Source organism: Triticum urartu, chromosome 7A (assembly GCF_056163025.1).
Source record: "Triticum urartu cultivar PI428250 chromosome 7A, HENAU_Tu73, whole genome shotgun sequence".
Lineage (NCBI taxonomy): Eukaryota > Viridiplantae > Streptophyta > Magnoliopsida > Poales > Poaceae > Triticum > Triticum urartu.
In genome coordinates, this window is record NC_141879.1 from 83,828,878 (window position 1) to 83,855,541 (window position 26,664).

The 26,664-nt window shown below is 44.6% G+C and overlaps 1 protein-coding gene and 1 pseudogene across 1 annotated transcript; one reads left to right on the plus strand and one right to left on the minus strand.

Moving 5' to 3' along the window:
• Positions 1-10,341: 10,341 nt before the first annotated feature.
• On the plus strand, positions 10,342-11,959 carry LOC125530896 (3-ketoacyl-CoA synthase 12 pseudogene; annotated as a pseudogene).
• A 3,882-nt stretch (positions 11,960-15,841) lies between these two features.
• LOC147958050 (uncharacterized) lies at positions 15,842-25,031 on the minus strand. Its single transcript, XM_087531933.1, has 2 exons — positions 24,771-25,031; positions 15,842-16,285 (listed from the first exon to the last, which is right to left on the minus strand). Exons 1-2 carry the CDS (start codon positions 25,029-25,031, stop codon positions 15,842-15,844), a joined length of 705 nt encoding a protein of 234 aa, XP_087388059.1.
• Positions 25,032-26,664: the final 1,633 nt, after the last annotated feature.

Consider the following 26,664-nt stretch of genomic DNA (forward strand, 5'->3'; position numbering starts at 1 on the left):
GCGCGTGTGTGTGCGCTACGGCCGGCGTCGGCGCGCGGTGGCTTTGATCGATTGGAGGGAGGAGAGGGGCCGGGGGAGGGGCTCACAGCGCGCGCGGGCGAGGTCGAGGCGACGGCGACGACGAGGCGAGGTGCGATCCAAGGCGACGGCGGCGAGGCGAGGGGACGGCGACGGGCCGGTGCGGCGACCGGGACAGGCCGGCGACGGGGGCGCCGCGGAGTCGACGGGGACGATGCGACGAGGACGGGGGCGTCGCGGAGTCGACGGGGACGGCGCGACAGGGACGGCGACGGCGCGGGACGGGGCGGCGGCAGAGAGAAGTGGGAGATGAGAAACTGAAATTTTTCGAAGTGTTTTCTTATATAGGGGACACCTTTAGTACTGGTTGGAGCCACCAACCGATACTAAAGGTCTGTTTTGGCCAGGCGAAGCGGTGGGAACCGCACCCCCTTTACTACCAGGTCGTGGCACCAACCGGTACTAAAGGCCCCCCCTTTAGTACCGGTTGGAGCCACGACCCGGTACTAAAGGGTGTGCGCTGCCAGGCGAGGGGCGCAGAAGTTTAGTCCCACCTCGCTAGCCGAGGGGCACTCGCACCTGCTTATAAGCCCCGCCGTCGCTGCTGTCTCGAGCTCCTCTCTTAAGCAGGCCTTCTGGGCCTACCTCTGCTGCGATGCCCTGTTGGGCCTACTGGGCTAGCGGGCCTGCATCCTGGCCCAACTAGAATTTGGTTTTCTAGTCGTATGCAGGCCGCTGTGGCCCAGTAGGTGGGCTTTTTTTCTTATTTTTTTCTTTATTTATTTTTGTTTTATTTATTTTTGAGTTGTTTTTTGCTGTATTTAGAGTTTCTTTGTGAATATTTTTGCTTTAGGTACAAAAAATTACAAACTTTCTGTTAGTACCGATATTTTACAAATTTGAATAGTTTAAATTTTTAATTATTTGAAATTTGTGTGAATCACTAGTTTGTGAATAACTTAACTTTGAAAATAGTTTTTTCAGTGATTCTTTTTTCTTATGTTTAATATTAGTGTGTTTTATTATTATATTAAATTTGGTAATGCTTAGGTTATTTATAAAATGAAATGCCTTTGTAACAGATGAGTTTTTGTCCGAAACCCTAATACTTCGAAAGAGATTATCCATTTTGTACACGAAGTGCATCCAGTTTTTGCGGTAACCCTCTCTACTTTTTTGCACATGCTATGTGGGTGAAATTATGATACCATGCCAACTTTCAACCTTTTCTGAGTTCATTTAAAATGCTTTTCAATTTCAGGGTCATTTAGCTGGAAAAAATCAGTAAATGCATGAAAGAATTTGCTTGCACATAAAATTTCTTCGCGTTTCAAATGCCAAAACACATAACTAGCTACCCTAACTATTACAGAGATTCCCTCCTGGGTGTGAAACACAGAAGAAAGTGATGATAGTGAAGCCGATCACATGCCAGATCTTTGGGTGTGAAACTTTTTCTTCGCGTGTGTCCCTTTGCGCCGTAGCCATGGAAAATTTTCATCATTTAACTGGATGCTCGGGTCAACATTCACTGTGAATGGAGCAATTTCATCAAACTTTTCATAATCTCCTGACATGTCTGTCTTGTCATCCACTCCCACGATGTTTCTCTTCCCAGAAAGAACTATGTGCCGCTTTGACTCATTGTACGATGCATTCGCTTCCTTATCTTTTCTTTTTCTCGACTTGGTAGACATGTCCTTCACATAGAAAACCTGTGCCACATCATTGGCTAGGACGAATGGTTCGTCTGCATACGCAAGATTGTTGAGATCCACTATTGTCATTCTGTACTGCGGGTCTTCCGTTACCCCGCCTCGTGTCATATTGACCCATTTGCACCGAAATAAAGGGACCTTCAAACCACGTCGATAATCAAGTTCCCATATGTCTTGTATATAACCATAATATGTTTACTTTCCCGTCTTGGTTTCTACATCAAAGCGGACACCACTGTTTTGGTTGGCACTCTTCTTATCTTGGGCGATCGTGTAAAATGTATTACCATTTATCTCGTACCCTTTGAAAGTCATTATATTTGAAGATGGTAACTAGGACAACAAGTATAGGTCATCTTCAATAGAGGCGTCATGCATGGTACGTGTCTGCAACCAGCTGGCGAAACTCCTGATTTGTTCACGTGTAATCCAGTTATCAGACCGCTCCGGGTGTTTGGAGCGTAGCGAATTCTTGTGTTCATCCATATACGGAGCCACCAAGGCGGAATTCTGTAGAACTGTGTAGTGTGCTTCAGTGAGAGAATGTCCGTCCATACATATTATTTGTTCCCCTCCTAGCGTGCCTTTTCCATCCAGTCTGCCCTTATGCCGCGATTCAGGAACACCAATCGGCTTAAGGTCAGGAATAAAATCAATACAAAACGCAATGACCTCATTTTCATGGCCCTTGGAGATGCTTCCTTCTGGACTAGCACGGTTATGAATATATTTCTTTAAGACTCCCATGAACCTCTCAAAGGGGAACATATTGTGTAGAAATACAGGACCCAAAACGTTAATCTCTTCACATAGGTGAACTAGGACGTGCGTCATGATGTTGAAGAAGGATGGTGGGAACACCAACTCGAAACTGACAAGACATTGCACCAAATCATTCTCTAACCTTAGTATGATTTCTGGATCGATTACCTTCTGAGAGATTGCATTGAGGAATGCACATAGCTTCACAATGGCTAATCGAACGTTTTCCGGTAGAAGCCCCCTCAATGCAACTGGAAGCAGTTGCGTCATAATCACGTGGCAATCATGAGACTTTAGGTTCTGGAACTTTTTATGTGCCATGTTTATTATTTCCTTTATATTCGACGAGAAGCCAGATGGTACCTTAATACTGAGCAGGCATTCAAAGAAGATTTCCTTCTCTTCTTTGGTAAGAGCGTAGCTTGCATGACCCTGATGTATGCCATCTTTTCCGTGCATACGTTGCTAGTCCTCCCGTGCCTCAGGTGTATCTTTTGTCTTCCCATACACGCCCAAGAAGCCAAGCAGGGTCACACAAAGATTCTTCGTCACGTGCATCATGTCGATTGCGGAGTGGACCTCTAGGTCTTTCCAATAGGGCAGGTCCCAAAATATAGATTTCTTCTTCCACATGGGTGCGTGTCCGTCAGCGTCATTCGGAACGGGTTGTCCACCAGGACCCTTTCTAAAGACCACCTTCAAATCCTTGACCATATCATGTACATCAGCACCAGTACGGTGGCGAGGCTTCGTCCGGTGATCCGCCTCACCTTTGAAATTCTTGCCTTCTTTCTTACGGGATGCCTGCTCGGAAGAAATCGACGATGTCCCAGGTACACATTCTTCTTACAATTAGCCAAATATATACTGTCGGTATCGTCCAAACAGTGCGTGCATGCGCGGTATCCCTTGTTCGTCTGTCCTGAAAGGTTACTAAGAGCAGGCCAATCATTGATGGTCACGAACAGCAACGCCTTTAGGTCAAATTCTTCCCCCATGTGCTCATCCCACACACGTACACCTGTTCCATTCCACAGTTGTAAGAGTTCTTCAACTAATGGCCTTAGGTACACATCAATGTCATTGCCGGGTTGCTTAGGGCCTTGGATGAGCACTGGCATCATAATGAACTTCCGCTTCATGCACAACTAAGGAGGAAGGTTATACAAACATAGAGTCACATGCCAGGTGCTATGGTTGCTGCTCTGCTCCCCAAAAGTATTAATGCCATCTGCGCTTAGACCAAACCATACGTTCCTTGCGTCATCTGCAAACTCCTTCCCGTACTTACTTTCGATTTTTCTCCACTGCGACCCGTCAGCGGGTACTCTCAACTTTCCGTCTTTCTTACGGTCTTCTCTGTGCCATCGCATCGCCTTGGCATGCTCTTTGTTTTGGAACAAACGTTTCAACCGTGGTATTATAGGAGCATACCACATCACCTTGGCAGGAATCTTCTTCCTGGGGTGCTCGCCCTCGACATCACCAGGGTCATCGCGGCTGATCTTATAGCACAATGCACCGCATACTGGGCAAGCGTTCAAATCCTCGTACTCACCGCGGTAGAGGATGCAATCATTAGGGCATGCATGTATCTTCTGCACCTCTAACCCTAGAGGGCAGACAGCCTTCTTTGCTTCATACGTACTCTCGGGCAATTCGTTGTCCTTTGGAAGCATATTCTTTATCATTACCAGCAACTTTCCAAATCCCTTGTTAGATACACCATTCTCTGCCTTCCATTGTAGCAATTCCAGTGTGGTGCCCAGCTTTTTCTTGTCACCTACGCAATTCGGGTACAACAATTTTTTGTGATCCTCTAACATGCGCTGCAACTTCTTCTTCTCCAAATCACTTCCGCGGTTTCTCTTTGCATTGGCAATGGCCCGACCTAGATCATCAACGGGCTCATCCGATGCCTCTTCTTCAGCTTCTTCCCGCATTGCCGGCTCAGCTTCTTCCCGCATTACCGGCTCAGCTTCTTCCCTCATTGTTGTATCATCGTATTCAGGGAACCCATGGCCAGGATAGCTGTCGTCGTCCTCTTCTTCTTCATTGTCTTCCATCATAACCCCTCTTTCTCCATGCTTGGTCCAAACATTATAGTGGGGCATGAAACCAGACTCAAACAGGTGGACGTGAATGGTTCTTGACGTAGAGTAATTGTGACCATTCTTACAGCCAGCACATGGACAAGGCATAAAACCATCCACCCACTTGTTTGCCTCAGCCGCAAGCAGAAAAGTACGCACGCCATTAATGAACTCGGGAGAGCATCGGTCATCGTACATCCATTGCCGGCTCATCTTCAATACACAGCACCGAAAACACCAAATTAATACAATACATAAAGATCATACAACACTTAAATGCAACAAACAAATAACTCTCTAGCTAAATAATTTAAATGCAACAACAAATGCGATCAAGATCGCAACTAAGGTAACAATTGATCCAACAGCATAATGATACCAAGCCTCACTATGAATGGCATATTTTCTAATCTTTCTAATCTTCAAGCGCATTTTCTCCATCTTAATCTTGTGATCATCGACGACATCGGCAACATGCAACTCCAATTCCATCTTCTCCCCCTCAATTCTTTTCATTTTTTCCTTCAAATCCTCGTTTTCTCTTTCAACTAAATTTAACCTCTCGACAATAGGGTCGGATGGAATTTCCGGTTCAACTACCTCCTACAAACAAATATCTATGTCAACTTGATGGGCATAATTTGTCATAAACACGAAATGCAATGAATAGTTTTAAAAGAGAACATACCACATCCGAATCATAACCCGGACGAGGGCCGACGGGGACGGATATCAAAACCATGGCACTATGTATAACAAACAACGTATGGGTAAGATAATTATACGAGTAACTATATATCCAAATCACACAAACATCAATTTTTTATATAAAACTTCATGAACAAGAGGCTCACCACAAGGTGGTGCCGGCAACGGGACGTTGCGAGCGGTCGACGGTGGTTACGACGGAGATTTAGAAGGTACTAAGTAAACCACACCTACATATGCAAACTAAGTGTTATTTTTGACCTCAAATTGCATATAAATCAAATACTAGCACATATATATAATTCCTCCCAAATTACTAAACTCAAAAATCAATCACTATATAAAGCACGAGCTAATCTAGCAATGAGAGATGAAAGGACAAAGTTGCTAACCTTTGTGATCATTTGAATGGATGGGGGCCTTCAAATCTTGACAAATTTTGGGCAAAATGTGTGATGAGCTTGAGAGGAAGAGGGAAAAGAACAGAGAGGAGAGGGGAAAGGGGAAGAACAGAGCGAGCTCGGGTGGACGAAGGGTCTATGTAGGACGACCTTTAGTACCGGTTCGTGATACGACCCGGTACTAAAGGTGCTGGAGGGGCCCCGGACTGACAACATCCTGCCACCACTCACTTTAGTACCGGTTCGTGGCATGAACCGGTGCTAAAGGTTCGCCACGAACCGGTACTAATGAGAGCGGCCGGCTAGCCGTTGGAACCGGCACTAATGCACACATTAGTGCCGGCACTAATGTGCTTCACATTTGACCCTTTTTCTACTAGTGATTGCTGTTTCCAGAGGTTGGAGCTTAGGCCAGCTAGATGTTCAGAACGCGTTTCTTCATGGTGTTCTTGAGGAAGAAGTGTTCATGTGGCAACCACCAGGATATGAGGACCAAAGTGCACCACACTATGTATGTAAGTTGGATAAAGCTTTGTATGGTTTGAAACAGGCCCCGAGAGCTTGGTACTCAAGATTGAACATGCAATTATAACAACTTGGGTTTACACCATCAAAAGCAGATACCTCATTGTTCTTTTATCATAAAGATAAGATCACTATATTTGTGCTTGTCTATGTTGATGATATAATTGTTGCTAGTTCAAGTGCACATGCTACCACTTGTTTGCTTAAAGATTTGAAGTTGGAATTTTCTCTCAAGGACTTAGGTGATCTTCATTACTTTCTTGGCATAGAAGTTAATCAGATAAATGATGGTATACTTCTTACACAAGAAAAGTACACCACTGACATACTCAGGAGAGTAGGATTGGAAAATTGCAAACCTGTGAGTACACCAATTTCAACTTCAGAGAAACTTACAGTTGAAAGTGGAGAAGCACTTGGACCAGAAGATGCAACAAAATACAGAAGTGTTGTTGGTGCTTTACAATATTTGACTCTTACCCGTCCTGATATTTCTTACTCTGTCAATAAGGTTTTTCAATATTTACATGCACCTAGAACAACTCATTGGACTGCAGTCAAAAGGATTTTAAGATATCTTAAATATTCAGAAGGTCTTGGACTTCAGATTAGCAAGTCACTGTCTCTGCTTGTTACTGCATATTCTGATGCAGACTGGGCAGGGTGTCCTGATGACAGAAAGTCCACATGTGGTTTTGCTGTATTGCTGGGAACAAATCTTGTGTCATGGAGTGCAAGAAAACATGCCACTGTCTCTAGGTCAAGTACAGAACCTGAGTATAAAGCTCTGGCTAATGCTACAACTGAGGTAATGTGGATACAAATTCTGCTATATGAACTTGGAATCAAGGCTCCACGGGCTGCGAGATTATGGCGTGATAACATTGGTGCAACCTATCTCTTAGCTAATCCTGTTTTGCATGCACGAAGCAAACATATTGAAGTTGATTTTCACTTTGTCAGAGAAAGAGTAGCTCGAAAGCTACTTGATATTCGTTTTATACCAACTGATGATCAACTTGCTGATGGCTTCACAAAACCTCTTACTACAGGAAGGTTGAATGAGTTCAAGAACAATATTAACCTTGGTAAAGTTCATTCGGCTCAGATTAAGGGGAAATGTTAGAATAAGTTGTGTAGAGATAGGAGAAGTAGTTTAAACTTTGTAATCTTTCTCTCTTATCTCTTCTTCTGTTATCTCTCTCTCTGTAACCGATTGGGTTATGATCTTTCTCTCGATCGATCCCTACCTTGTAAGCCACGACATGTCTCGTATATAATACAATGCGGCCCAGACGAAGGGTTCTACGGTTCCCAATTACTTTCACATCGATCACGGAGAAGACAACCAACTCTACTTCGGCACGTGCTTCATCAAGCCCACAACATGGCTGTATATAGTGAATTGCAGGCGGGGCACATGTCTGATCGCTCATGTCTGAGCGCTTAAGAATAGTAGCAATGAAGTTTATGGTGGAATCATCAAACAAAGGCGAGAGACGTGCATGCTCGAGGAAGGTTGCCTTTGTGAGTCTTAAGTTGGAGCTTGGTCGGAAGCAAGCATAGTCAACAAGGTATACAGCTCTACGACGGAGTGCAAGGCAGACGGTAGTCGTGATGACCAATAGAATGACGGCAAGGAGTAGGTGGATGGGACATACGGTCCTATGTTGGGGCACGGTCTCAAGTGAAGCAGCTAGCCATGGTGCAACTTTCTTGAGGACGCCAGCTGCAAGTGTCATCGTGGTGACAATTCGCAGGAGGAAGGTGTTGAGAGCGCGGTGGCATAGAAATCTGAGGCTCTTGAGATGAGAGAGCAAGCTCATGGTGTTGGGTTGTTTGGTGTACGTGCATGTAGAGGTGGCCGAGGAGGATATATATATAGGAGGGAACGGCAACGGTGGGATATTTTCCTGCAAGGGCATATGCTATACTTTGTAATGTTGACGTACTTCAGAAGACTTGCAAAACTAAAGCCTCTAACTGTGCAAGTGTCAACTGCCCATGTCCTGGCATCTTATCTCGACGAACATTTCTTTGCACTCAAAATCTTTCTTAGTGTAATAAAATCGTGGGAGAAATACTTAATGTCATAGCCTCTTAGTCAATGATAGTACCATGTAGTATTATTGAGTAGATTACTGCCCAATAGTGCACAGGAAATCATAGTACGATGTAGTATTGTTCCTTAATTGCATGTCAAGCTAACTATTTCACAAATTATTATCATGTGCACATCTGTGTAGCCCATGTTTTTCACATCGCGCTGTAGGAGCACTCTCGTTTCAGAATTTCTACGCGGACGTACGAAAATAAATATTGAGGGGGACATAAGGTTTTGAATATACCAGCCAACTATGTGGGCTTAGGTTCGATCATGGTGAAGTGTAGTTTCCAATGAGTTTAATTTCTTCTTCAAAGAACATGATATATCCATGAGAGTACACCTCCTTGTTCTCTCAGTCAAATGGGATTGCCGAGCGAAAGAAACACACTCTAACAGACTTGGTTAACACCATGTTAGACACAACAGATCTTTCAAAGGAATGATGGGGGAGAGTTTAATGACTGCAAGGCATGTCATTAACAGAGTTCCCACAAAGAATAAAGATATTAGTCCATTTGAGGAATGGGAAAAGAAAATACTAAAACTCTCTTGAGATTGTTTGGTGGAAGTCAATGTGGCAATTCACATGAAGCATGAACTTGGACCAAAAACCGCCGAGTGTGTTTTTCTAGGCTATGCATTCCATGGAAAACTAATTGGTACCCCCTGCATTGCTGTGGAATTGAAAGTTTAATCTATGGATATTGCATGGAATATAGATTTGTTTCTTACAATTTAATAAAGCATTTAGGAATTTCTGCAGAAATAAATAAATAAAAGGATTGATTTTAAAAAGTTGAACATGTCACAAATTAATTTGTTGGCATAAAAAACTCAATTGGAATGCACTAATATGTGTTGCATGCTAGACTCTCATGTCAATCGAGATTAGACAGACTAGAGGCTAACGTGCGCTTCGCCACGCCGTTCTTCACTCATGGGATTAATTCTTTTATATCTAGTAGTGTGCCATAGTCGGTTGTTTTATTTGGATTTTATCAATGTTGTCTTGTGTTTTAATTACATTATGAAGGTGTTTTTTCATTTGTATATCATGTCGGGTTTTTGTTGGAGACAATATTTCCTAGAGGAGAATGAAGTTTTTTGGTGTGTCAGTTGTGGTGTCTTTACACGTGTCGGTCTCGGTACCAGTTGGTGGTGGTCGTTTGAACCTCTTGAGAGGTCCTATCCACGCTAAAATCATGGAATTGCTGCTATAACTCTCACATGGATCGGCCCACGAGCTCTCGCTCTCTTAGTTTGACTCCCTATTCCTCACAGTCGATGAGCTTTTTTCCACTCGCTCCACTGCTCGCTCAGAAAAATGGACTATTTTTTTAAATAAATATGTTAGTTTAGTTAAAATATGTCCAAGGATTTTAAAAAATATGTGAATTCACAAAACTATGAATTGTAGAAAATGTTTATGAGTTTAAAATATATTCATGAATTAAAAAACATTTGCAAATTAAACAAGTTTCAGATTTTAAAAATATTCGGAAACTTTAAAAATACCTGTGAACTTCAAAATACTCATGAATGTAATAAATATTAATGAAGCTAAAAATATAAATTATTATTTTATTTTATTTTTAATGTTTGCAAATTTTAATAAGCACTCATAATTAAAACATGTATAAGAAAATAAAGAGAGGAGGGAAAATAAAACTAAGCAACAGACAACCTTACATGCGGGTCCCACAACGACCCCACAAACCCCGATGCACCGGAGTGCTTCAAATCGTGGGAGCTTAGTATCTTTATAGATGTCTCTCACGTACAAGATTACACAGATGCTTGTGGACCAAACTAGCCAATCCCATGGGTCGACATCGGTGGTCTCATTGGCACAGTGTCATCCTTTCGTACAAGAAAGCATAATATCAGTTAGTAGTTAGCAAGAGAACAGTTAGTGCACTCCAAGAACATCCAGCTTCCCTTGGCTGCTGCCTGGTCGCTCGCAACTTCACAGTATATGTAGGCCACTCAATCGGTTCTCAGGAGCCAAATTAAGGTGTGCATCATCATCCAGCTGATATGGAGCTCCTCGTAATCCCCGTCCTGCTGGCGGCCATGGCCATTGCCTTGACCTATCTGGCCTGGACGGCCGCCTCCCGTCGCCGGTGTTCACAGTGCTACCTCCTCGATTACGTCTGCTACAAACCACCAGACGACCGCAAGGTGACGACGGATATGGGGGTCGCACTGGCCGAGCGTAACAAGCGGCTCGGCGCCCCTGAGTTACGCTACCTCTTCCGCCTAACGTCTCGCGCCGGTCTGGGTGAGCAGACCTACCTCCCCTTTGGTCCCTTGGCCGGCCGCGAGAAGTGCCTCACCCATCAGGACGCGCTCGACGAGATGGACGCCTTCATCATCGACGCCGTCGCCGGTCTCTTCGCCAATACCCGATTCGGCCCCCGTGACGTGGACGTGCTCGTGGTCAACGTCAACATGTTCAACCCGGAGCCTTGCCTTGCCTCGCGGATCGGGCACCACTACGGAATGCGCGAGGACGTTGCCGCGTACAATGTCTCCGGCATGGGCTGCAGCGCCACGCTCGTCTCTTTGGATATCGTCCAGAACGTCATGCGGGCACGGTCGCCGCGCCCCGTGCTTGCGCTGGTGCTGTCGACGGAGGTGCTCTCGCCTGGAAACTACCAGGGCACGGACAGGTCCATGATGCTGGGACTATGCCTTTTCCGCTGCGGCGGGGCAGCGGCGCTGCTTACCAGCGACCCCGCGCTGGGTGGACGCGCGAAGATGAAGCTACGTCGCCTCGTGCGTGCCAACGTGGCCGCCAACGACGATGCGTACTCCGCCATCTTTCAGCGCGAGGACGCAGACAACATAACCGGGTTCAGCATCAACAAGACCCTCCCAAAGGCTGCCGTCCGAGCGTTCGCCGCCAACCTGAAACGCCTCGTCCCTTACGTCCTCCCTGCTAGGGAGCTCCTCCGGCTTGCCGCCAGCTTTACGTGGCAGAAAATGCTGCGCCGCCAGCGAGTGAAGATCAATGTCAACTTAAAGACCGGGGTCGACCATTTCTGCCTCCACTCAGGCGGGATTGCGGTCATCGACGCCGTGAAGAAGAACTTCGGGCTCAAGGAGACAGACGTGGAGCCATCGAGGATGACGCTGCACCGCTGGGGAAACACGTCGACCAGCAGCGTCTGGTACGTGCTTGCGTACATGGAGGCCAAGGGGAGGCTCAAGAGAGGAGACAGGATGCTCATGGTGACCTTCGGGTCGGGCTTCAAGTGCAACACTTGCATGTGGGATGTGAATCGCAATCTGGCGGACAAGGGTGCGTGGGCCGACTCCATTGACAAATACCCAATGGAGAGCACAGCCAACACGTCCCTGGACAAATACAGCTGGATTAACGACACTGATGACGACTCCATGCTGTTCTAATACTCGTGGACGCCGCATAGCATAATCCGAAAAATAAAAGCATGAACAGTGGATAACTTCTCTCTGCCAGAGTGTATTGGGGGTACAAATACCGGTAAACTAGCGTGGTGTCGGTCGCAACTTGTTCTTGTTCGCGTATTGAACATTGGTGAAATATATTTTGTACTCCCTTCTCTCATAATGTAACACGTTTTTTGATATAAGACATTTTTTGACACCACACTAATGTCAAAAAATATTTTACATTATGAGACGAAGGGTGCTCATGGTGACCTTCGGACCTGGCTTCATGTGCAACAGTTGCATGTGGGATGTGAATCGCGATATGGCGGGAAAAGGTGCATAGGTAGACTGCATTGATGAGTACCCGCTGGAGAGCACAGGCAACCCGTACATGGACAAGTATAGCTGGTTGATAAATGTTTATGGTTCAAGAGCCTCTTCACACCAGCCCACGTTCTTTATTTTGACGTGCCAATCCACCCATGTCGCCGCGTCTTCTCCTTCTCTCCCTCGCTAATTGTGGCTGTGTTGTGAATGTCCATGCTTTGCTAGGAGGAAACTCCAGTTGGCTATATATGTTGTATACATTGATAAAGTACTATCTCCGTCTCGATTTATTGGTCCACTTTGTATTTTGTGCCCCACTTTGATTATAAATTTAACTAACAAAATATAAATAGTAGGTCATAAAACTTATATTGTTGGATTCATATTTGAAAGAGGCTTTCAATGATACTATTTTTTTGGTATATAACTTATCTTTTTATAATTAAATCAAAGGTCAAAGTTTTCACAAAATACAAGCAGGACTAATAAATGCAGACGGAGGTAGTAGTATTGAGTTTCAAAACAAAACAACAATAAATTTACGTGGGAAAGGAATATAGGCAACTCACTGAAGGATACAAAGCGAACCACACACACGTACGCGGCAAAACACAAGAACAAACCACAGCTAGAAACATGCACAAAGGACCTTCAAACAAACAAAATAATGACACCCTCATGCATACATATAAACCAGTATGGACGTGCCTGTGTTGATATTGTAGGTCTAAAATTCATATTGTACATTAGATTGTGCACGACAGATTACATACCCTAATATGTGTGTATGAATATTCTGATTTGTTGGCCTATTGAGGTGGACGGAAGCAGCTGGCCGTGTCCCTCGCCATTGTCATTGGTTCTCTGCCAAAGCTAGCAGGACTAGTCTATCGAGTTACATCGCTGAAGGTTGGGCGCACGTACTAATCGAGTCTCGCACTAAAATTCATCATCCAGTCTTTATCTTTACCTAATAATAAAGGACGGTAGCTTTCATAGTTCTTCATATGTCACCTTTTTATATCCGTTAATTTTGTATTATTTACAAAGATTGATGGATGAGATTTATCTACCTTTTTATTTTATATAAAATAGGGTTTGACCGGAAAAAGTATTTGCATCTGCAAAGCATGAACGCACAACCTCCACTTTTTCTCCCTCGGGGCATAACCAACCGAGCTACCACAAACTTTGGTTGGAACTATGTGTCCTTTTTTTTTAAAATAAACAGTCTCACATCGCTGGTCATATTATTTTTTTCGTTCGTCCGTCTCCCTCTGTCATGTATTGAACTACCCTCTCTCTTGGGCCTTCTATTGCTGCGCACTGCAGCCTGCTCTACTGCGCCCCAAACGGCTCGGCCTCAGCCCAAGCTCGCGCACAGAGCCATGGGTGCAATTTCTTTTTTGGGCCTTTCAAAAATCAATCAAAAAATAGTTGCTCCTGATCAGACTCTAACTCGAGACCTTATTCGGAGTCCCAAACCACAACTAGACCAGCTGACTGGAGTTAGAATAGGGCCGTTTGCACATATAAAATAGTCCCACCTCGCTGACTGGAGCTAGGAAATTCTAGCAGCTTTTATATGTTTGCGGGGGCGCTTGAAAATCAGAAAGTCACCTAAAAAGACAGAAAGGAGAGCATGAGGTGTCAGTCCGTTTATCCCAAGGAAACCAAGACGGAAATTATGCGAGTGCATGTCGATAAAGATGCAGATGCATGTGATGCGTGAGACTGGCGATGATCCTGGACAAGGTGCGTAAGGGCATCTTCAACGTTAAACGCCTTGTTGAGGCGCTTAAGCAATTAAAAGTAATTGTTTTTTCGTGTAGCGCTCGTTTAAGAGTCCCTGCCTCCAACGCTCCTAGTAATATATAGACGCCTCACAATTCAAAAGACGTACCCAAGCGCTAGCTCTCCCCAACGCAGCAAAAAAAAGTAGCGGTTGTAGTTTGTGTTGATTCCGTTGAGATCTCCATGCTAATTCTGGCTGTCAAGTTAGCGCCCGCTGCCACCTACTTCGTTGCATGCGGAAAAAAAGAGGGCAAGCGCCCGAAGACAGGAATTGCGCCGACGCAAGCCAAAATCCTGGACTCGGCTAGGAATCGAACAAAACGGCCAGGAAAATCACCCTAGCGCCCGTTTTAAGCGTCTGCATTGTAGATGCCCTAATATAAGAAATCAGCCTTCCGAGCCAAGCGGAAGCTAATCGCGATGGCCAAACCAAGGCGGTGTTCACGGTGGCCCCGCTTCAAGGAGACGGATGACCAGGCATTGTGTGAAAGAGCGCTCGCCGTGCATGAAGCTACCAAATAACTTAATATCTTCTGATTCCCTGCCTCAGATGATCTGTATACATATATTATCTCTAATACCATATCCCAAACGTTGATGTTACATGCAAACTTTATAAACCTAGATCATCTATTGCGAGTGCACAGTGTACTGAAGTAAATTATGATGGGCTAACTTGAGCTCCTCCATCAAGCTTTATTATTGCTTCAAATCTTCAACAGAAATTTTACAACAAAAATAGTATGTAGTACTACTAATTTTGACAAACTTGATGACATGAGACAGCAAGACTTCTCCTGCCCACTATGGTTATAATTTATTTTTATTTTAACAGAAGTTTTTTAGTTTGAACATCTGATGAACTATCTTGGTGATAATGATGCTATATGCTCATGTTAATGCAATATCGTATGCATCCAACTGACTACCCATTATATTCAAGCTTTTACAGGTTTCTAAGCTTGTATTTTTTTTTCATTGCAACTCACGGGCATGTTTACTACTCTCTCCGTCCCATAATATAAGATCGTTTTGCAAGCTAAAACATCTTATATTATGAGACGGAGTAATAGTACATATAACATTTCTTCTCTCAAAATTTTGGTACGTATTTTCGTCCATATGCTAGAAAGCTTCATCCATCATCCGTCTCCTGCATGAGCTCCACACGATTTCCATTTCTCCCTGCGTGAGCCGAGCTGGGTCCATCCCGAACCATTTTTATTTCTTTTTATTTGATTTTGGCATGGAGGTGAGAATGAACTACAAAAACCGCAGTCCGAACTGCATATATTTGCTAAAGCACAATTATTTTGGATATGGTTGAAAGCACAATTATTTTTTTGTCAAAATAATTGATATAGATCATAAATTAAGTACTATTTTTTAGCCTATGTTAGGGAACTCGATTGGTTACATTTTCTTCCGTCGCCATGCACGGGCATTTTTGCTAGTGTTCACCAATAGCATCAAATGTGTAAGAGTCTAGCGTCAACGCTAGGGAGAAGAGGCTTTTTTTTCCGACTATGTACAATAGGGTAAAACACCCCACTACTTAATTTTATTAAAATAACAGAGAGTCTCAAGGACAATTAACAAGGTAGAGCTTGAGGGGAGCTCTAAGAGCATCTCCAACAGCCGCCCAACGCGCGGCGCGTTAAGAACTACTTTGCAGCGCGCCCATCGCCTGGTTTGGCGCGACGGGCAGCGCTGGCTCCAGCAGCCGCGCTAAAATGCAGCGTGTAAAAATACAGCGTGCGCGACTCGCTGGCGCATGTCAGATGTTCCATTTTGGACAAAAAATGAATTTCAAACATTCAAAATGCAATGAACATGGCATAATAATTTCAGACAAACAAGTTGATGAATAAAAGTGCATGCCCACAAGTTCAAATTCATGCCCACAAGATCATCCAACCAAGTTCAAAATGCAAACCAAGTTCATGACACAAACGAAAGGTACATCAACAATCAAGCCTCGTCCTTGTCTTCGTCCTCATCTTCCTCCGATTCATCCGACTCCTTCGAAGATGATTCTTCCTCCTCCTCATCATTGTCGCGCGCCGCATCACGTGAAGCTCGGACGGTGTTGGCAAGATCTTCAATGGCATCTTCATGGGAAGGTGTGTGAGGCACCCCGGAAGACATTCCGCCAATGGCGGCCGGAGGTGCACCCATGCCTCCCATGAGAGACGCAAAACTCATGCCTCCCATGCCGGCCATGGCGTCCGGAGGTGCTCCAAAGCCACCCATGCCTTTCATGGTCTCCATGGTAGCTCCAAAGCCACCCATGGCACCCATGCCACCCGTGATAGCTCCGAAGCCACCCATGCCGCCAAGGCCACCGCCACCCATGGCGCCAAGGCCACTGCCACCCATGGCACGGATCATGGCTCTTTTTGAAGGAAATATGCCCTAGAGGCAATAATAAAGTTATTATTTATTTCCTTATATCATGATAAATGTTTATTATTCATGCTAGAATTGTATTAACTGGAAACATAGTACATGTGTGAATACATAGACAAACAGAGTGTCACTAGTATGCCTCTACTTGACTAGCCTGTTGATCAAAGATGGTTATGTTTCCTAACCATGGACAAAGAGTTGTTATTTGATTAACGGGATCACATCATTAGTTGAATGATCTGATTGACATGACCCATTCCATTAGCTTAGCACCCGATCGTTTAGTATGTTGCTATTGCTTTCTTCATGACTTATACATGTTCCTATGACTATGAGATTATGCAACTCCCGTTTGCCAGAGGAACACTTTGTGTGCTACCAAACATCACAACGTAACTGGGTGATTATAAAGGAGCTCTACAGGTGTCTCCAAAGGTACATGTTGAGTTGGCGTATTTCGAGATTAGGATTTGTCACTCCGATTGTCGGAGAGGTATCTCTGGGCCCTCTCGGTAATGCACATCACTTAAGCCTTGCAAGCATTGAAACTAATGAGTTAGTTGCGGGATGATGTATTACAGAACGAGTAAAGAGACTTGCCGGTAACGAGATTGAACTAGGTATAGGATACCGACGATCGAATCTCGGGCAAGTAACATACCGATGACAAAGGGAACAACGTATGTTGTTATGCGGTCTGACCGATAAAAGATCTTCGTAGAATATGTAGGAGCCAATATGAGCATCCAGGTTCCGCTATTGGTTACTGACCGGAGACGTGACTTGGTCATGTCTACATTGTTCTCGAACCCATAGGGTCCGCACGCTTAAGGTTACGATGACAGTTATATTATGAGTTTATGCATTTTGATGTACCGAAGGTTGTTCGGAGTCCCGGGTGTGATCACGGACATGATGAGGAGTCTCGAAATGGTCGAGACATAAAGATTGATATATTGGACGGCTATATTCGGACACCGGAAGTGTTCCGGGTGATTTTGGAGAAAACCAGAGAGCCGGAGGGTTACCGGAACCCCCCCGGGAGAAGTAATGGGCCATATGGGCTTTAGTGGAGAGAGAGAGGGGCAGCCAAAGGTGGGCCGCGCGCCTCCTCCCCCCTGGTCCGAATTGGACTAGGAGAGGGGGGGGGGGCGCCCCCCTTTCCTTCTCCCTCCCCACTTCTTTCCCCCTCCTAGTAGGAGTCCTACTCCTACTAGGAGGAGGACTCCTCCTTGGCGCGGCACAGGGGCCGGCCGGCCTCCTCCCCCTTGCTCCTTTATATACGGGGGCAGGGGGCACCCCTAGACACAAGTTGATCCACGTGATCATATTCTTAGCCGTGTGCGGTGGCCCCTTCCACCATAGTCCTCGATAATATTGTAGCGGTGCTTAGGCGAAGCCCTGCGACACTAGTACATCAAGATCGTCACCACGCCGTCATGCTGACGGAACTCTTCCCCGACACTTTGCTGGATCGGAGTCCGGGGATCGTCATCGAGCTGAACGTGTGCTAGAACTCGAAGGTGCCGTAGTTTCGGTGCTTGATCGGTCGGGCCGTGAAGACGTACGACTACATCAACCAAGTTAACGCTTCCATTGTCGATCTACAAGGGTACGTAGATCACACTCTCCCCCTCTCGTTGCTATGCATCACCATGATCTTGCGTGTGCGTAGGAATTTTTTTGAAATTACTATGAAACCCAACAGTGGCATCCGAGCCTAGGTTTTATATGTTGATGTTATATGCACGAGTAGAACACAAGTGAGTTGTGGGCGATATAAGTCATACTGCTTACCAGCATGTCATACTTTGGTTCGGCGGTATTGTTGGACGAAGCGGCCCGGACCGACATTACGCGTACGCTTACGCGAGACCGGTTCTCCCGACGTGCTTTGCACATAGGTGGCTTGCGGGTGACAGTTTCTCCAACTTTAGTTGAACCGAGTGTGGCTACGCCCGGTCCTTGTGAAGGTTAAAACAACACCAACTTGACAAACTATCATTGTGGTTTTGATGCGTAGGTAAGATTGGTTCTTGCTTAAGTCCATAGCAGCCACGTAAAACATGCAACAACAAAGTAGAGGACGTCTAACTTGTTTTTGCAGGGCATGTTGTGATGTGATATGGTCAAGACATGATGCTAAATTTTATTGTATGAGATGATCATGTTTTGTAACCGAGTTATCGGCAACTGGCATGAGCCATATGGTTGTCGCTTTATTGTATGCAATGCAATCGCGCTGTAATGCTTTACTTTATCACTAAGCGGTAGCGATAGTCGTGGAAGCATAAGATTGGCGAGACGACAACGATGCTACAATGGAGATCAAGGTGTCGCGCCGGTGATGATGGTGATCATGACGGTGCTTCGGAGATGGAGATCACAAGCACAAGATGATGATGGCCATATCATATCACTTATATTGATTGCATGTGTTGTTTATCTTTTATGCATCTTATATTGCTTTGATTGACGGTAGCATTATAAGATGATCTCTCACTAAATTATCAAGAAGTGTTCTCCTTGAGTATGCACCGTTGCGAAAGTTCTTCATGCTGAGACACCACGTGATGATCGGGTGTGATAGGCTCTACGTTCAAATACAACGGGTGCAAAACAGTTGCACACGCGGAATACTCAGGTTATACTTGACGAGCCAAGCATATACAGATATGGCCTCGGAACACGGAGGCCGAAAGGTCGAGCGTGAATCATATAGCAGATATGATCAACATAGCGATGTTCACCAATGAAACTACTCCATCTCACGTGATGATCGGACATGGTTTAGTTGATTTGGATCACGTAATCACTTAGAGGATTAGAGGGATGTCTATCTAAGTGGGAGTTCTTAAGTAATATGATTAATTGAACTTAAATTTATCATGAACTTAGTCCTGGTAGTATTTTGCAAATTATGTTGTAGATCAATAGCTCGCGTTGTTGCTTCCCTATGTTTATTTTGATATGTTCCTAGAGAAAATTGTGTTGAAAGATGTTAGTAGCAATGATGCGGATTGGATCCGTGATCTGAGGTTTATCCTCATTGCTGCACAGAAGAATTATGTCCTTGATGCACCGCTAGGTGACGGACCTATTGCAGGAGCAGATGCAGACGTTATGAACGTTTGGCTAGCTCAATATGATGACTACTTGATAGTTTAGTGCACCATGCTTAATGGGTTAGAATCGGGACTTCAAAGACGTTTTGAATGTCATGGAGCATATGAGATGTTCCAGGAGTTGAAGTTAATATTTCAAGCAAATACCCGAATTGAGAGATATGAAGTCTCCAACAAGTTCTATAGCTAAAAGATGGAGGAGAATCGCTCAACTAGTGAGCATGTGCCCAGATTGTCTGAGTACTACAATCGCTTGAATCAAGTGGGAGTTAATCTTCTAGATAAAATAGTGATTGACAGAATTCTCTAGTCACCATCACCAAGTTAGTAGAACTTCGTGATGAACTATGATATGCAAGGGATAACGGAAACGATTCCAAGCTCTTCGTAATGCGGAAATTGACGAAGGTAGAAATCGAGAAAAACATCAAGTGTTGATGGTAGACAAGACCACTAGTTTCAAGAAAAGGGCAGAGGGAAGAAGGGGAACTTCAAGAAGAACAGCAAGCAAGTTGCTGCTCAAGTGAAGAAGCCCAAGTCTGGTCCTAAGCCTGAGACTAAGTGCTTCTACTGCAAAGGGACTGGTCACTGGAAGCGGAACTACCCCAAGTGATTGGCGGATAAGAAGGATGGCAAAGTGAACATAAGTATATTTGATATACATGTTATTGATGTTACTTTACTAGTGTTTATAGCAACCCCTTAGTATTTGATACTAGTTCAGTTGCTAAGATTAGTAATTCGAAACGGCAGTTGCAGAATAAACAGAGACTAGTTAAGGGTGAAGTGACGATGTGTGTTGGAAGTGGTTCCAAGATTGATATGATCATCATCGCACACTCCCTATACTTTCGGGATTAGTGTTGAACCTGAATAAGTGTTATTTGGTGTTTGCGTTGAGCATGAATATGATTTGATCATGTTTATTGTAATACGGTTATTCATTTAAGTAAGAGAATAAATTGTTGTTCTGTTTACATGAATAAAACCTTATATGGTTACACACCCAATGAAAATAGTTCATTGGATCTCGATCGTAGTGATACACATAATCATAAATTTGAAACCAAAAGATGCAAAGTTAATAATGATAGTGCAACTTATTTGTAGCACTGCCGTTTAGGTCATATTGGTGTAAAGCGCATGAAGAAACTCCATGCTGATGGGATTTTGGAATCACTTGATTATGAATCACTTGATGCTTGCGAACCATGCCTCATGGGCAAGATGACTAAGACTCCGTTCTCCGGAGCGAGCAACTGACTTATTGGAAATAATACATACTGATGTATGCGGTCCGATGAGTGTTAAGGCTCACGACAAGTATCGTTATTTTCTGAACTTCACAAATGATTTGAGCAGATATGGGTATATCTACTTGATGAAACATAAGTCTGAAACATTTGAAAAGTTCAAAGAATTTCAGAGTAAAGTGGAAAACATCGTGACAAGAAAATAAAGTTTCTACGATCTGATCGCGGAGACAAATATTTGAGTTACGAGTTTGGTCTTCAATTAAAACAATGTGGAATAGTTTCACAAACTCATGCCACATGGAACACCACATCATAATGGTGTGTCCGAATGTCATAACCGTACTTTATTGGATATAGTGCAATCTATGATGTCTCTTACCGATCTACCACTATCGTTTTGGGGTTATGCATTAGAGACAGCTGCATTCACGTTAAAAGGGCACCATCTAAATCTGTTGAGACGACACCGTATGAACTGTGGTTTGGCAAGAAACCAAAGTTGTCGTTTCTTAAAGTTTGGGGTTGCAATGCTTATGTGAAAAAGTTTCATCCTGATAAGCTCAAACCCAAATCGGAAAAGTGTGACTTCATAGGATACCCAAAAAGTTACTGTTGGGTACACCTTCTATCACAGATCCAAAGGCAAGACATTCGTTGCTAAGAATGGATCATTTCTAGAGAAGGAGGTTCTCTCGAAAGAAGTGAGTGGGAGGAAAGTAGAACTTGATAAGGTAATTTTACCTTCTCCCTTATTGGAAAGTAGTTCATCACAGAAATCTGTTCCTGTAACTACTACACCAATTAGTGAGGAAGCTAATGATGATGATCATGTAACTTCAGATCAAGTTACTACCGAATCTCGTAGGTAAACCAGAGTGAGATCCGCACCAGAGTGGTACGGTAATCCTGTTCTGGAGGTCATGCTACTTGACCATGACGAACCTACGAACTATGAAGAAGCGATGGTGAGCCCAGATTCCGCGAAATGGTTTGAGGCCATAAAATCTGAGATATGATCCATGTATGAGAACAAAGTATGGACTTTGATGGATTTGCACGATGATCGGCAATAAATGGATCTTTAAGAGGAAGACGGACGTTGATAGTAGTGTTACTATCTACAAAGCTAGACTTGTTGAAAAAGGTTTTTGACAAAGTTCAAAGTGTTGACTACGATGAGAGTTTCTCACTCGTATCTATGCTTAAGTTTGTCCGAATCATGTTAGCAATTGCCGCATTTTATGAAATCTGGCAAATGGATAAACAAAACTGCATTCCTTAATGGATTTATTAAAGAAGAGTTGTATATGATGCAACCAGAAGGTTTTGTCAATCCTAAAGGTGCTAACAAAATATGCAAGCTCCAGCGATCCATCTATGGACTGGTGCAAGCATCTCGGAGTCGGAATATACGCTTTGATAAGTTGATCAAAGCATATAGTTTTATACAGACTTGCGGTAAAGCCTGTATTTACTAGAAAGTGAGTGGGAGCACTACAGCATTTCTGATAAGTATATGTGAATGACATAATGTTGATCGGAAATAATGTAGAATTATTCTGCAAAGCATAAAGGAGTGTTTGAAAGGAGTTTTTCAAAGAAAGACCTCGGTGAAGCTGCTTACATATTGAGTATCAAGATCTATAGAGATAGATCAAGACGCTTGATAAGTTTTTTCAATGAGTACATACCTTGACAAGATTTTGAAGTAGTTCAAAATGGAACGGTCAAAGAAAGAGTTCTTGCCTGTGTTACAAGGTGTGAAATTGAGTAAGACTCAAAACCCGACCACGGCAGAAGATAGAAAGAGAATGAAAGTCATTCCCTATGCCTTGGCCATAGGTTCTATAAAGTATGCCATGCTGTGTACCAGATCTATTGTATACCCTACACTGATTTTAGCAAGGGAGTACAATAGTGATCTAGGAGTAGATCACTGGACAGCGGTCAAAATTATCATTAGTGAAATAAGGATATGTTTCTCGATTATGGAGGTGACAAAAAGGTTCGTCGTAAAGGGTTACGTCGATGCAAGTTTTGACACTAATCTAGATGACTCTAAGTCTCAATCTAGATACATATTGAAAGTGGGAGCAATTAGCTAGAGTAGCTCCGAGCAGAGTATTGTTGACATAGAAATTTGCAAAATGCATATGGATCTGAATGTGGCAGAACCGTTGACTAAAATTATCTCACAAGCAAAACATGATCACACCTTAGTACTCTTTGGGTATTAATCACATAGCGATGTGAACTAGATTACTGAATCTAGTAAACCCTTTGGGTGTTGGTCACATGGCGATGTGAACTATGGGTGTTAATCACATGATAATGTGAACTATCGATGTTAATCACATGGTGATGTGATCTAGATTATTGACTCTAGTGCAACTGGGAGACTGAAGGAAATATGCCCTAGAGGCAATAATAAAGTTATTATTTATTTCCTTATATGATGATAAATGTTTATTATTCATGCTAGAATTGTATTAACTGGAAACATAGTACATGTGTGAGTACATAGACAAACAGAGTGTCACTAGTATGCCTCTACTTGACTAGCCTGTTGATCAAAGACGGTTATGTTTCCTAACCATGGACAAAGAGTTGTTATTTGATTAACGGGATCACATCATTAGTTGAATGATCTGATTGACATGACCCATTCCATTAGCTTAGCACCCGATCGTTTAGTATGTTGCTATTGCTTTCTTCATGACTTATACATGTTCCTATGACTATGAGATTATGCAACTCCCGTTTGCCAGAGGAACACTTTGTGTGCTACCAAGCGTCACAAGTAACTAAATGATTATAAAGGAGCTCTACAGGTGTCTCCAAAGGTACATGTTGAGTTGGCGTATTTTGAGATTAGGATTTGTCACTCCGATTGTCGGAGAGGTATCTCTGGGCCCTCTCGGTAATGCACATCACTTAAGCCTTGCAAGCAATGCAACTAATGAGTTAGTTGCGGAATGATGTATTACAGAACGAGTAAAGAGACTTGCCGGTAACGAGATTGAACTAGGTATAGGATACCGACGATCGAATCTCGGGCAAGTAACATACCGATGACAAAGGGAACAACGTATGTTGTTATGCAGTCTGACCGATAAAAGATCTTCGTAGAATATGTAGGAGCCAATATGAGCATCCAGGTTCCGTTATTGGTTATTGAGTGGAGACGTGTCTCGGTCATGTCTACATTGTTCTCGAACCCGTAGGGTCCGCACGCTTAAGGTTACGATGACAGTTATATTATGAGTTTATGCATTTTGATGTACCGAAGGTTGTTCGGAGTCCCGGATGTGATCACGGACATGACGAGGAGTCTCGAAATGGTCGAGACATAAAGATTGATATATTGGACGGCTATATTCGGACAGCGGAAGTGTTCCGGGTGATTTCGGAGAAAACCGGAGAGCCGGAGGGTTACCGGAACCCCCCGGGAGAAGTAATGGGCCATATGGGCTTTAGTGGAGAGAGAGAGGGGCAGCCAAAGGTGGGCCGCGCGCCTCCTCCCCCTGGTCCGAATTGGACTAGGAGAGGGGGGGCGGCGCCCCCTTTCCTTCTCCCTCCCCACTTCTTTCCCCCTCCTAGTAGGAGTCCTACTCCTACTAGGAGGAGGAATCCTCCTTGGCGCGCCATAGGGGCCGGCCGGCCTCCTCCCCCTTGCTCCTTTATATACGGGGGCAGGGGGCACCCCTAGACACAAGTTGATCCACGTGATCATATTCTTAGCCGTGTGCGGTGCCCCCTTCCACCATAGTCCTCGATAATATTGTAGCGGTGCTTAGGCGAAGCCCTGCGACAGTAGTACATCAAGATCGTCACCACGCCGTCGTGCTGACAGAACTCTTCCCCGACACTTTGCTGGATCGGAGTCCGGGGATCGTCATCGAGCTGAACGTGTGCTAGAACTCGGAGGTGCCGTTGTTTCGGTGCTTGATCGGTCGGGCCGTGAAGACGTACGACTACATCAACCAAGTTAACGCTTCCGTTGTCGATCTACAAGAGTACGTAGATCACACTCTCCCCCTCTCATTGCTATGCATCACCATGATCTTGCGTGTGCGTAGGAATTTTTTTGAAATTACTACGAAACCCAACACTTTTTTGGATCAAGACTTCTTCACGGGCAAGATTGACATACTCCTTTTGTGCCTCATTGAGGATAGATGTGTCCAAGAAGAACAAGTGCTTCTCCCAATCCAACAATCTAGATCGCTCCTCCATGCTCACCTTCCTCTCCTCCAAAGCCACCTTCCTTTCCTCGGCCACCACCCTCCTCTCCTCGGCCGCGGCATCTTGGTTCCTTGCCATTTTCCTCATCTCGTTGGCTTCTTTTCTTGCCTTCACAATAGCTTCCATAGCATTTTGAGCTCTTCATCTCCTTTTCTCTTCTTCTTTTCTTTTACGTCTTTCTTGCTTCCATCCAGTCGTTTTGGCTTCGAGTATGAAACCGAGTTGAGTGTGGGGCTTCTCTTGCCATCATCACTTAATGCCTCCTCCTCTTCATCATCATCCAACTCAATTGTTCGCTTGCGTTTATTGCTCAAATCCAAATCATCTATATCATCACACTTATTCCATTTCTCATCATCCTTCAATAAGTCATAGCAATGAGGCAAGGTAAATGGCCTTCCTTTCTTGATCTTTCCCTTCTTGGTCCTCTTCTCCTCTCCTTTGAACAAGTTTTGTGCAATATTGTACTACATGAAAACAAAATAAGTTAGCACTCAAACACCAACAACAAGCATGATGAACATGGATGAAATGGCACTTACTCTATCGTCCTCATTAGTGCCACTTGGGTTCAACTTGTCAACCGCCTTTTGTGCGGCCGCCCACTTTTGACAATCCTTGTTTATTGTCGACCACCGGGAGCGAAGAGATCGATCGGAGCGGTCAGTTCCACTCCCGTTGCGAACATCAAAGTATTCCTTCATCTGAAGCCAATAAGCATCTCTACTTTGATCACCTCCAACAGTTGGATCCCTCGACACTTGCAACCAAGTATTGCATAGTAAGATGTCTTCAACGTTGGTGTAATTCCCTGCTCTTCCTTTCGGTGCGTCGACAATGCCCTCACCATCCTCGTCCACCTCGAACTCATGGTCATCGAAATGCATGTCATTGGTTTCAGACCAATGGGAATTGTTGGAGCCAACACCCATAGTTGACATGTATGCATCATCGTTGAGAGTACAAAGTATATAGAACAATGCAAATAAGCTATCTATATGTATGCATTTAGAAAATAACAACAACAAAAAGTTGGGGAAATTTTCTACCTTTGGGGCATTCCCTCGAACAAATTGTGCGCGTCGGCTGCCGGCTCAACAAGTGAGCTCGCTGGCGCTTAGGTAGCCGCCGCGCCCGTCACACGCCCTGCAAGCTTCTTCCTCGACTCCTTCGAGGTGCCGGAGCCGTCCGCCACCTTGTTCTTCTTCGTGGATGCCTTGCCCTTCTTCGGCCGCGTTGCATTTGGGAGCTTCGAGGAGGGGGGGGGCACGTGCCTTCACGACGGGCGCTAGCACGACGCCACCCGCCGTCGAAGTCACCCGCGGTGGCATGAAGAGGCCGCGCGCGAGGCCGATGCTCGGAGGAGCTCCGGCGGAGGCGAGGCCAAAGCTCCTCGCGCTAGGGTTTGCGGCGGCAGCGGCGGTGGAGGGGTCGTGGCTGTAGGAAGGAGTGAGGGGGTGCCGGCATGGGCGTCCATCAGGTCAATTCGCCGGCGCCGGCGTGTACGGGGCGAAGGTGGCACGGCGGAGAGAGTGCGGTGCGAGCGCTCGTGTGTGCCGGGCGCGGAAGCGGGCGCCCCAAATACACAGCGCGCGATGGCGATTCGGATAGACTATATGCCGCGCGCGCGGTTATTGCGTGACCGCTGGAACTCCTCTACGGATTGCGCCCATGCTAAAAAGGGAAAATGTGCGGCGCGGCGCTTATTAGCATGGCTATTGGAGATGCTCTAAGGAACTAAAACTAAGACTAAAACAAG

Coding starts and splice junctions, on each gene's coding strand:
- LOC147958050 (XM_087531933.1), bottom strand. CDS start 25,031: ATGGAAGCTATTGTGAAGGCAAGAAAAGAAGCCAACGAGATGAGGAAA. Junction 16,286..24,770: donor AAGTCTTGATCCAAAAAAGT/GTTGGGTTTCGT, acceptor TATTGCCTCTAG/GGCATATTTCCTTCAAAAAG.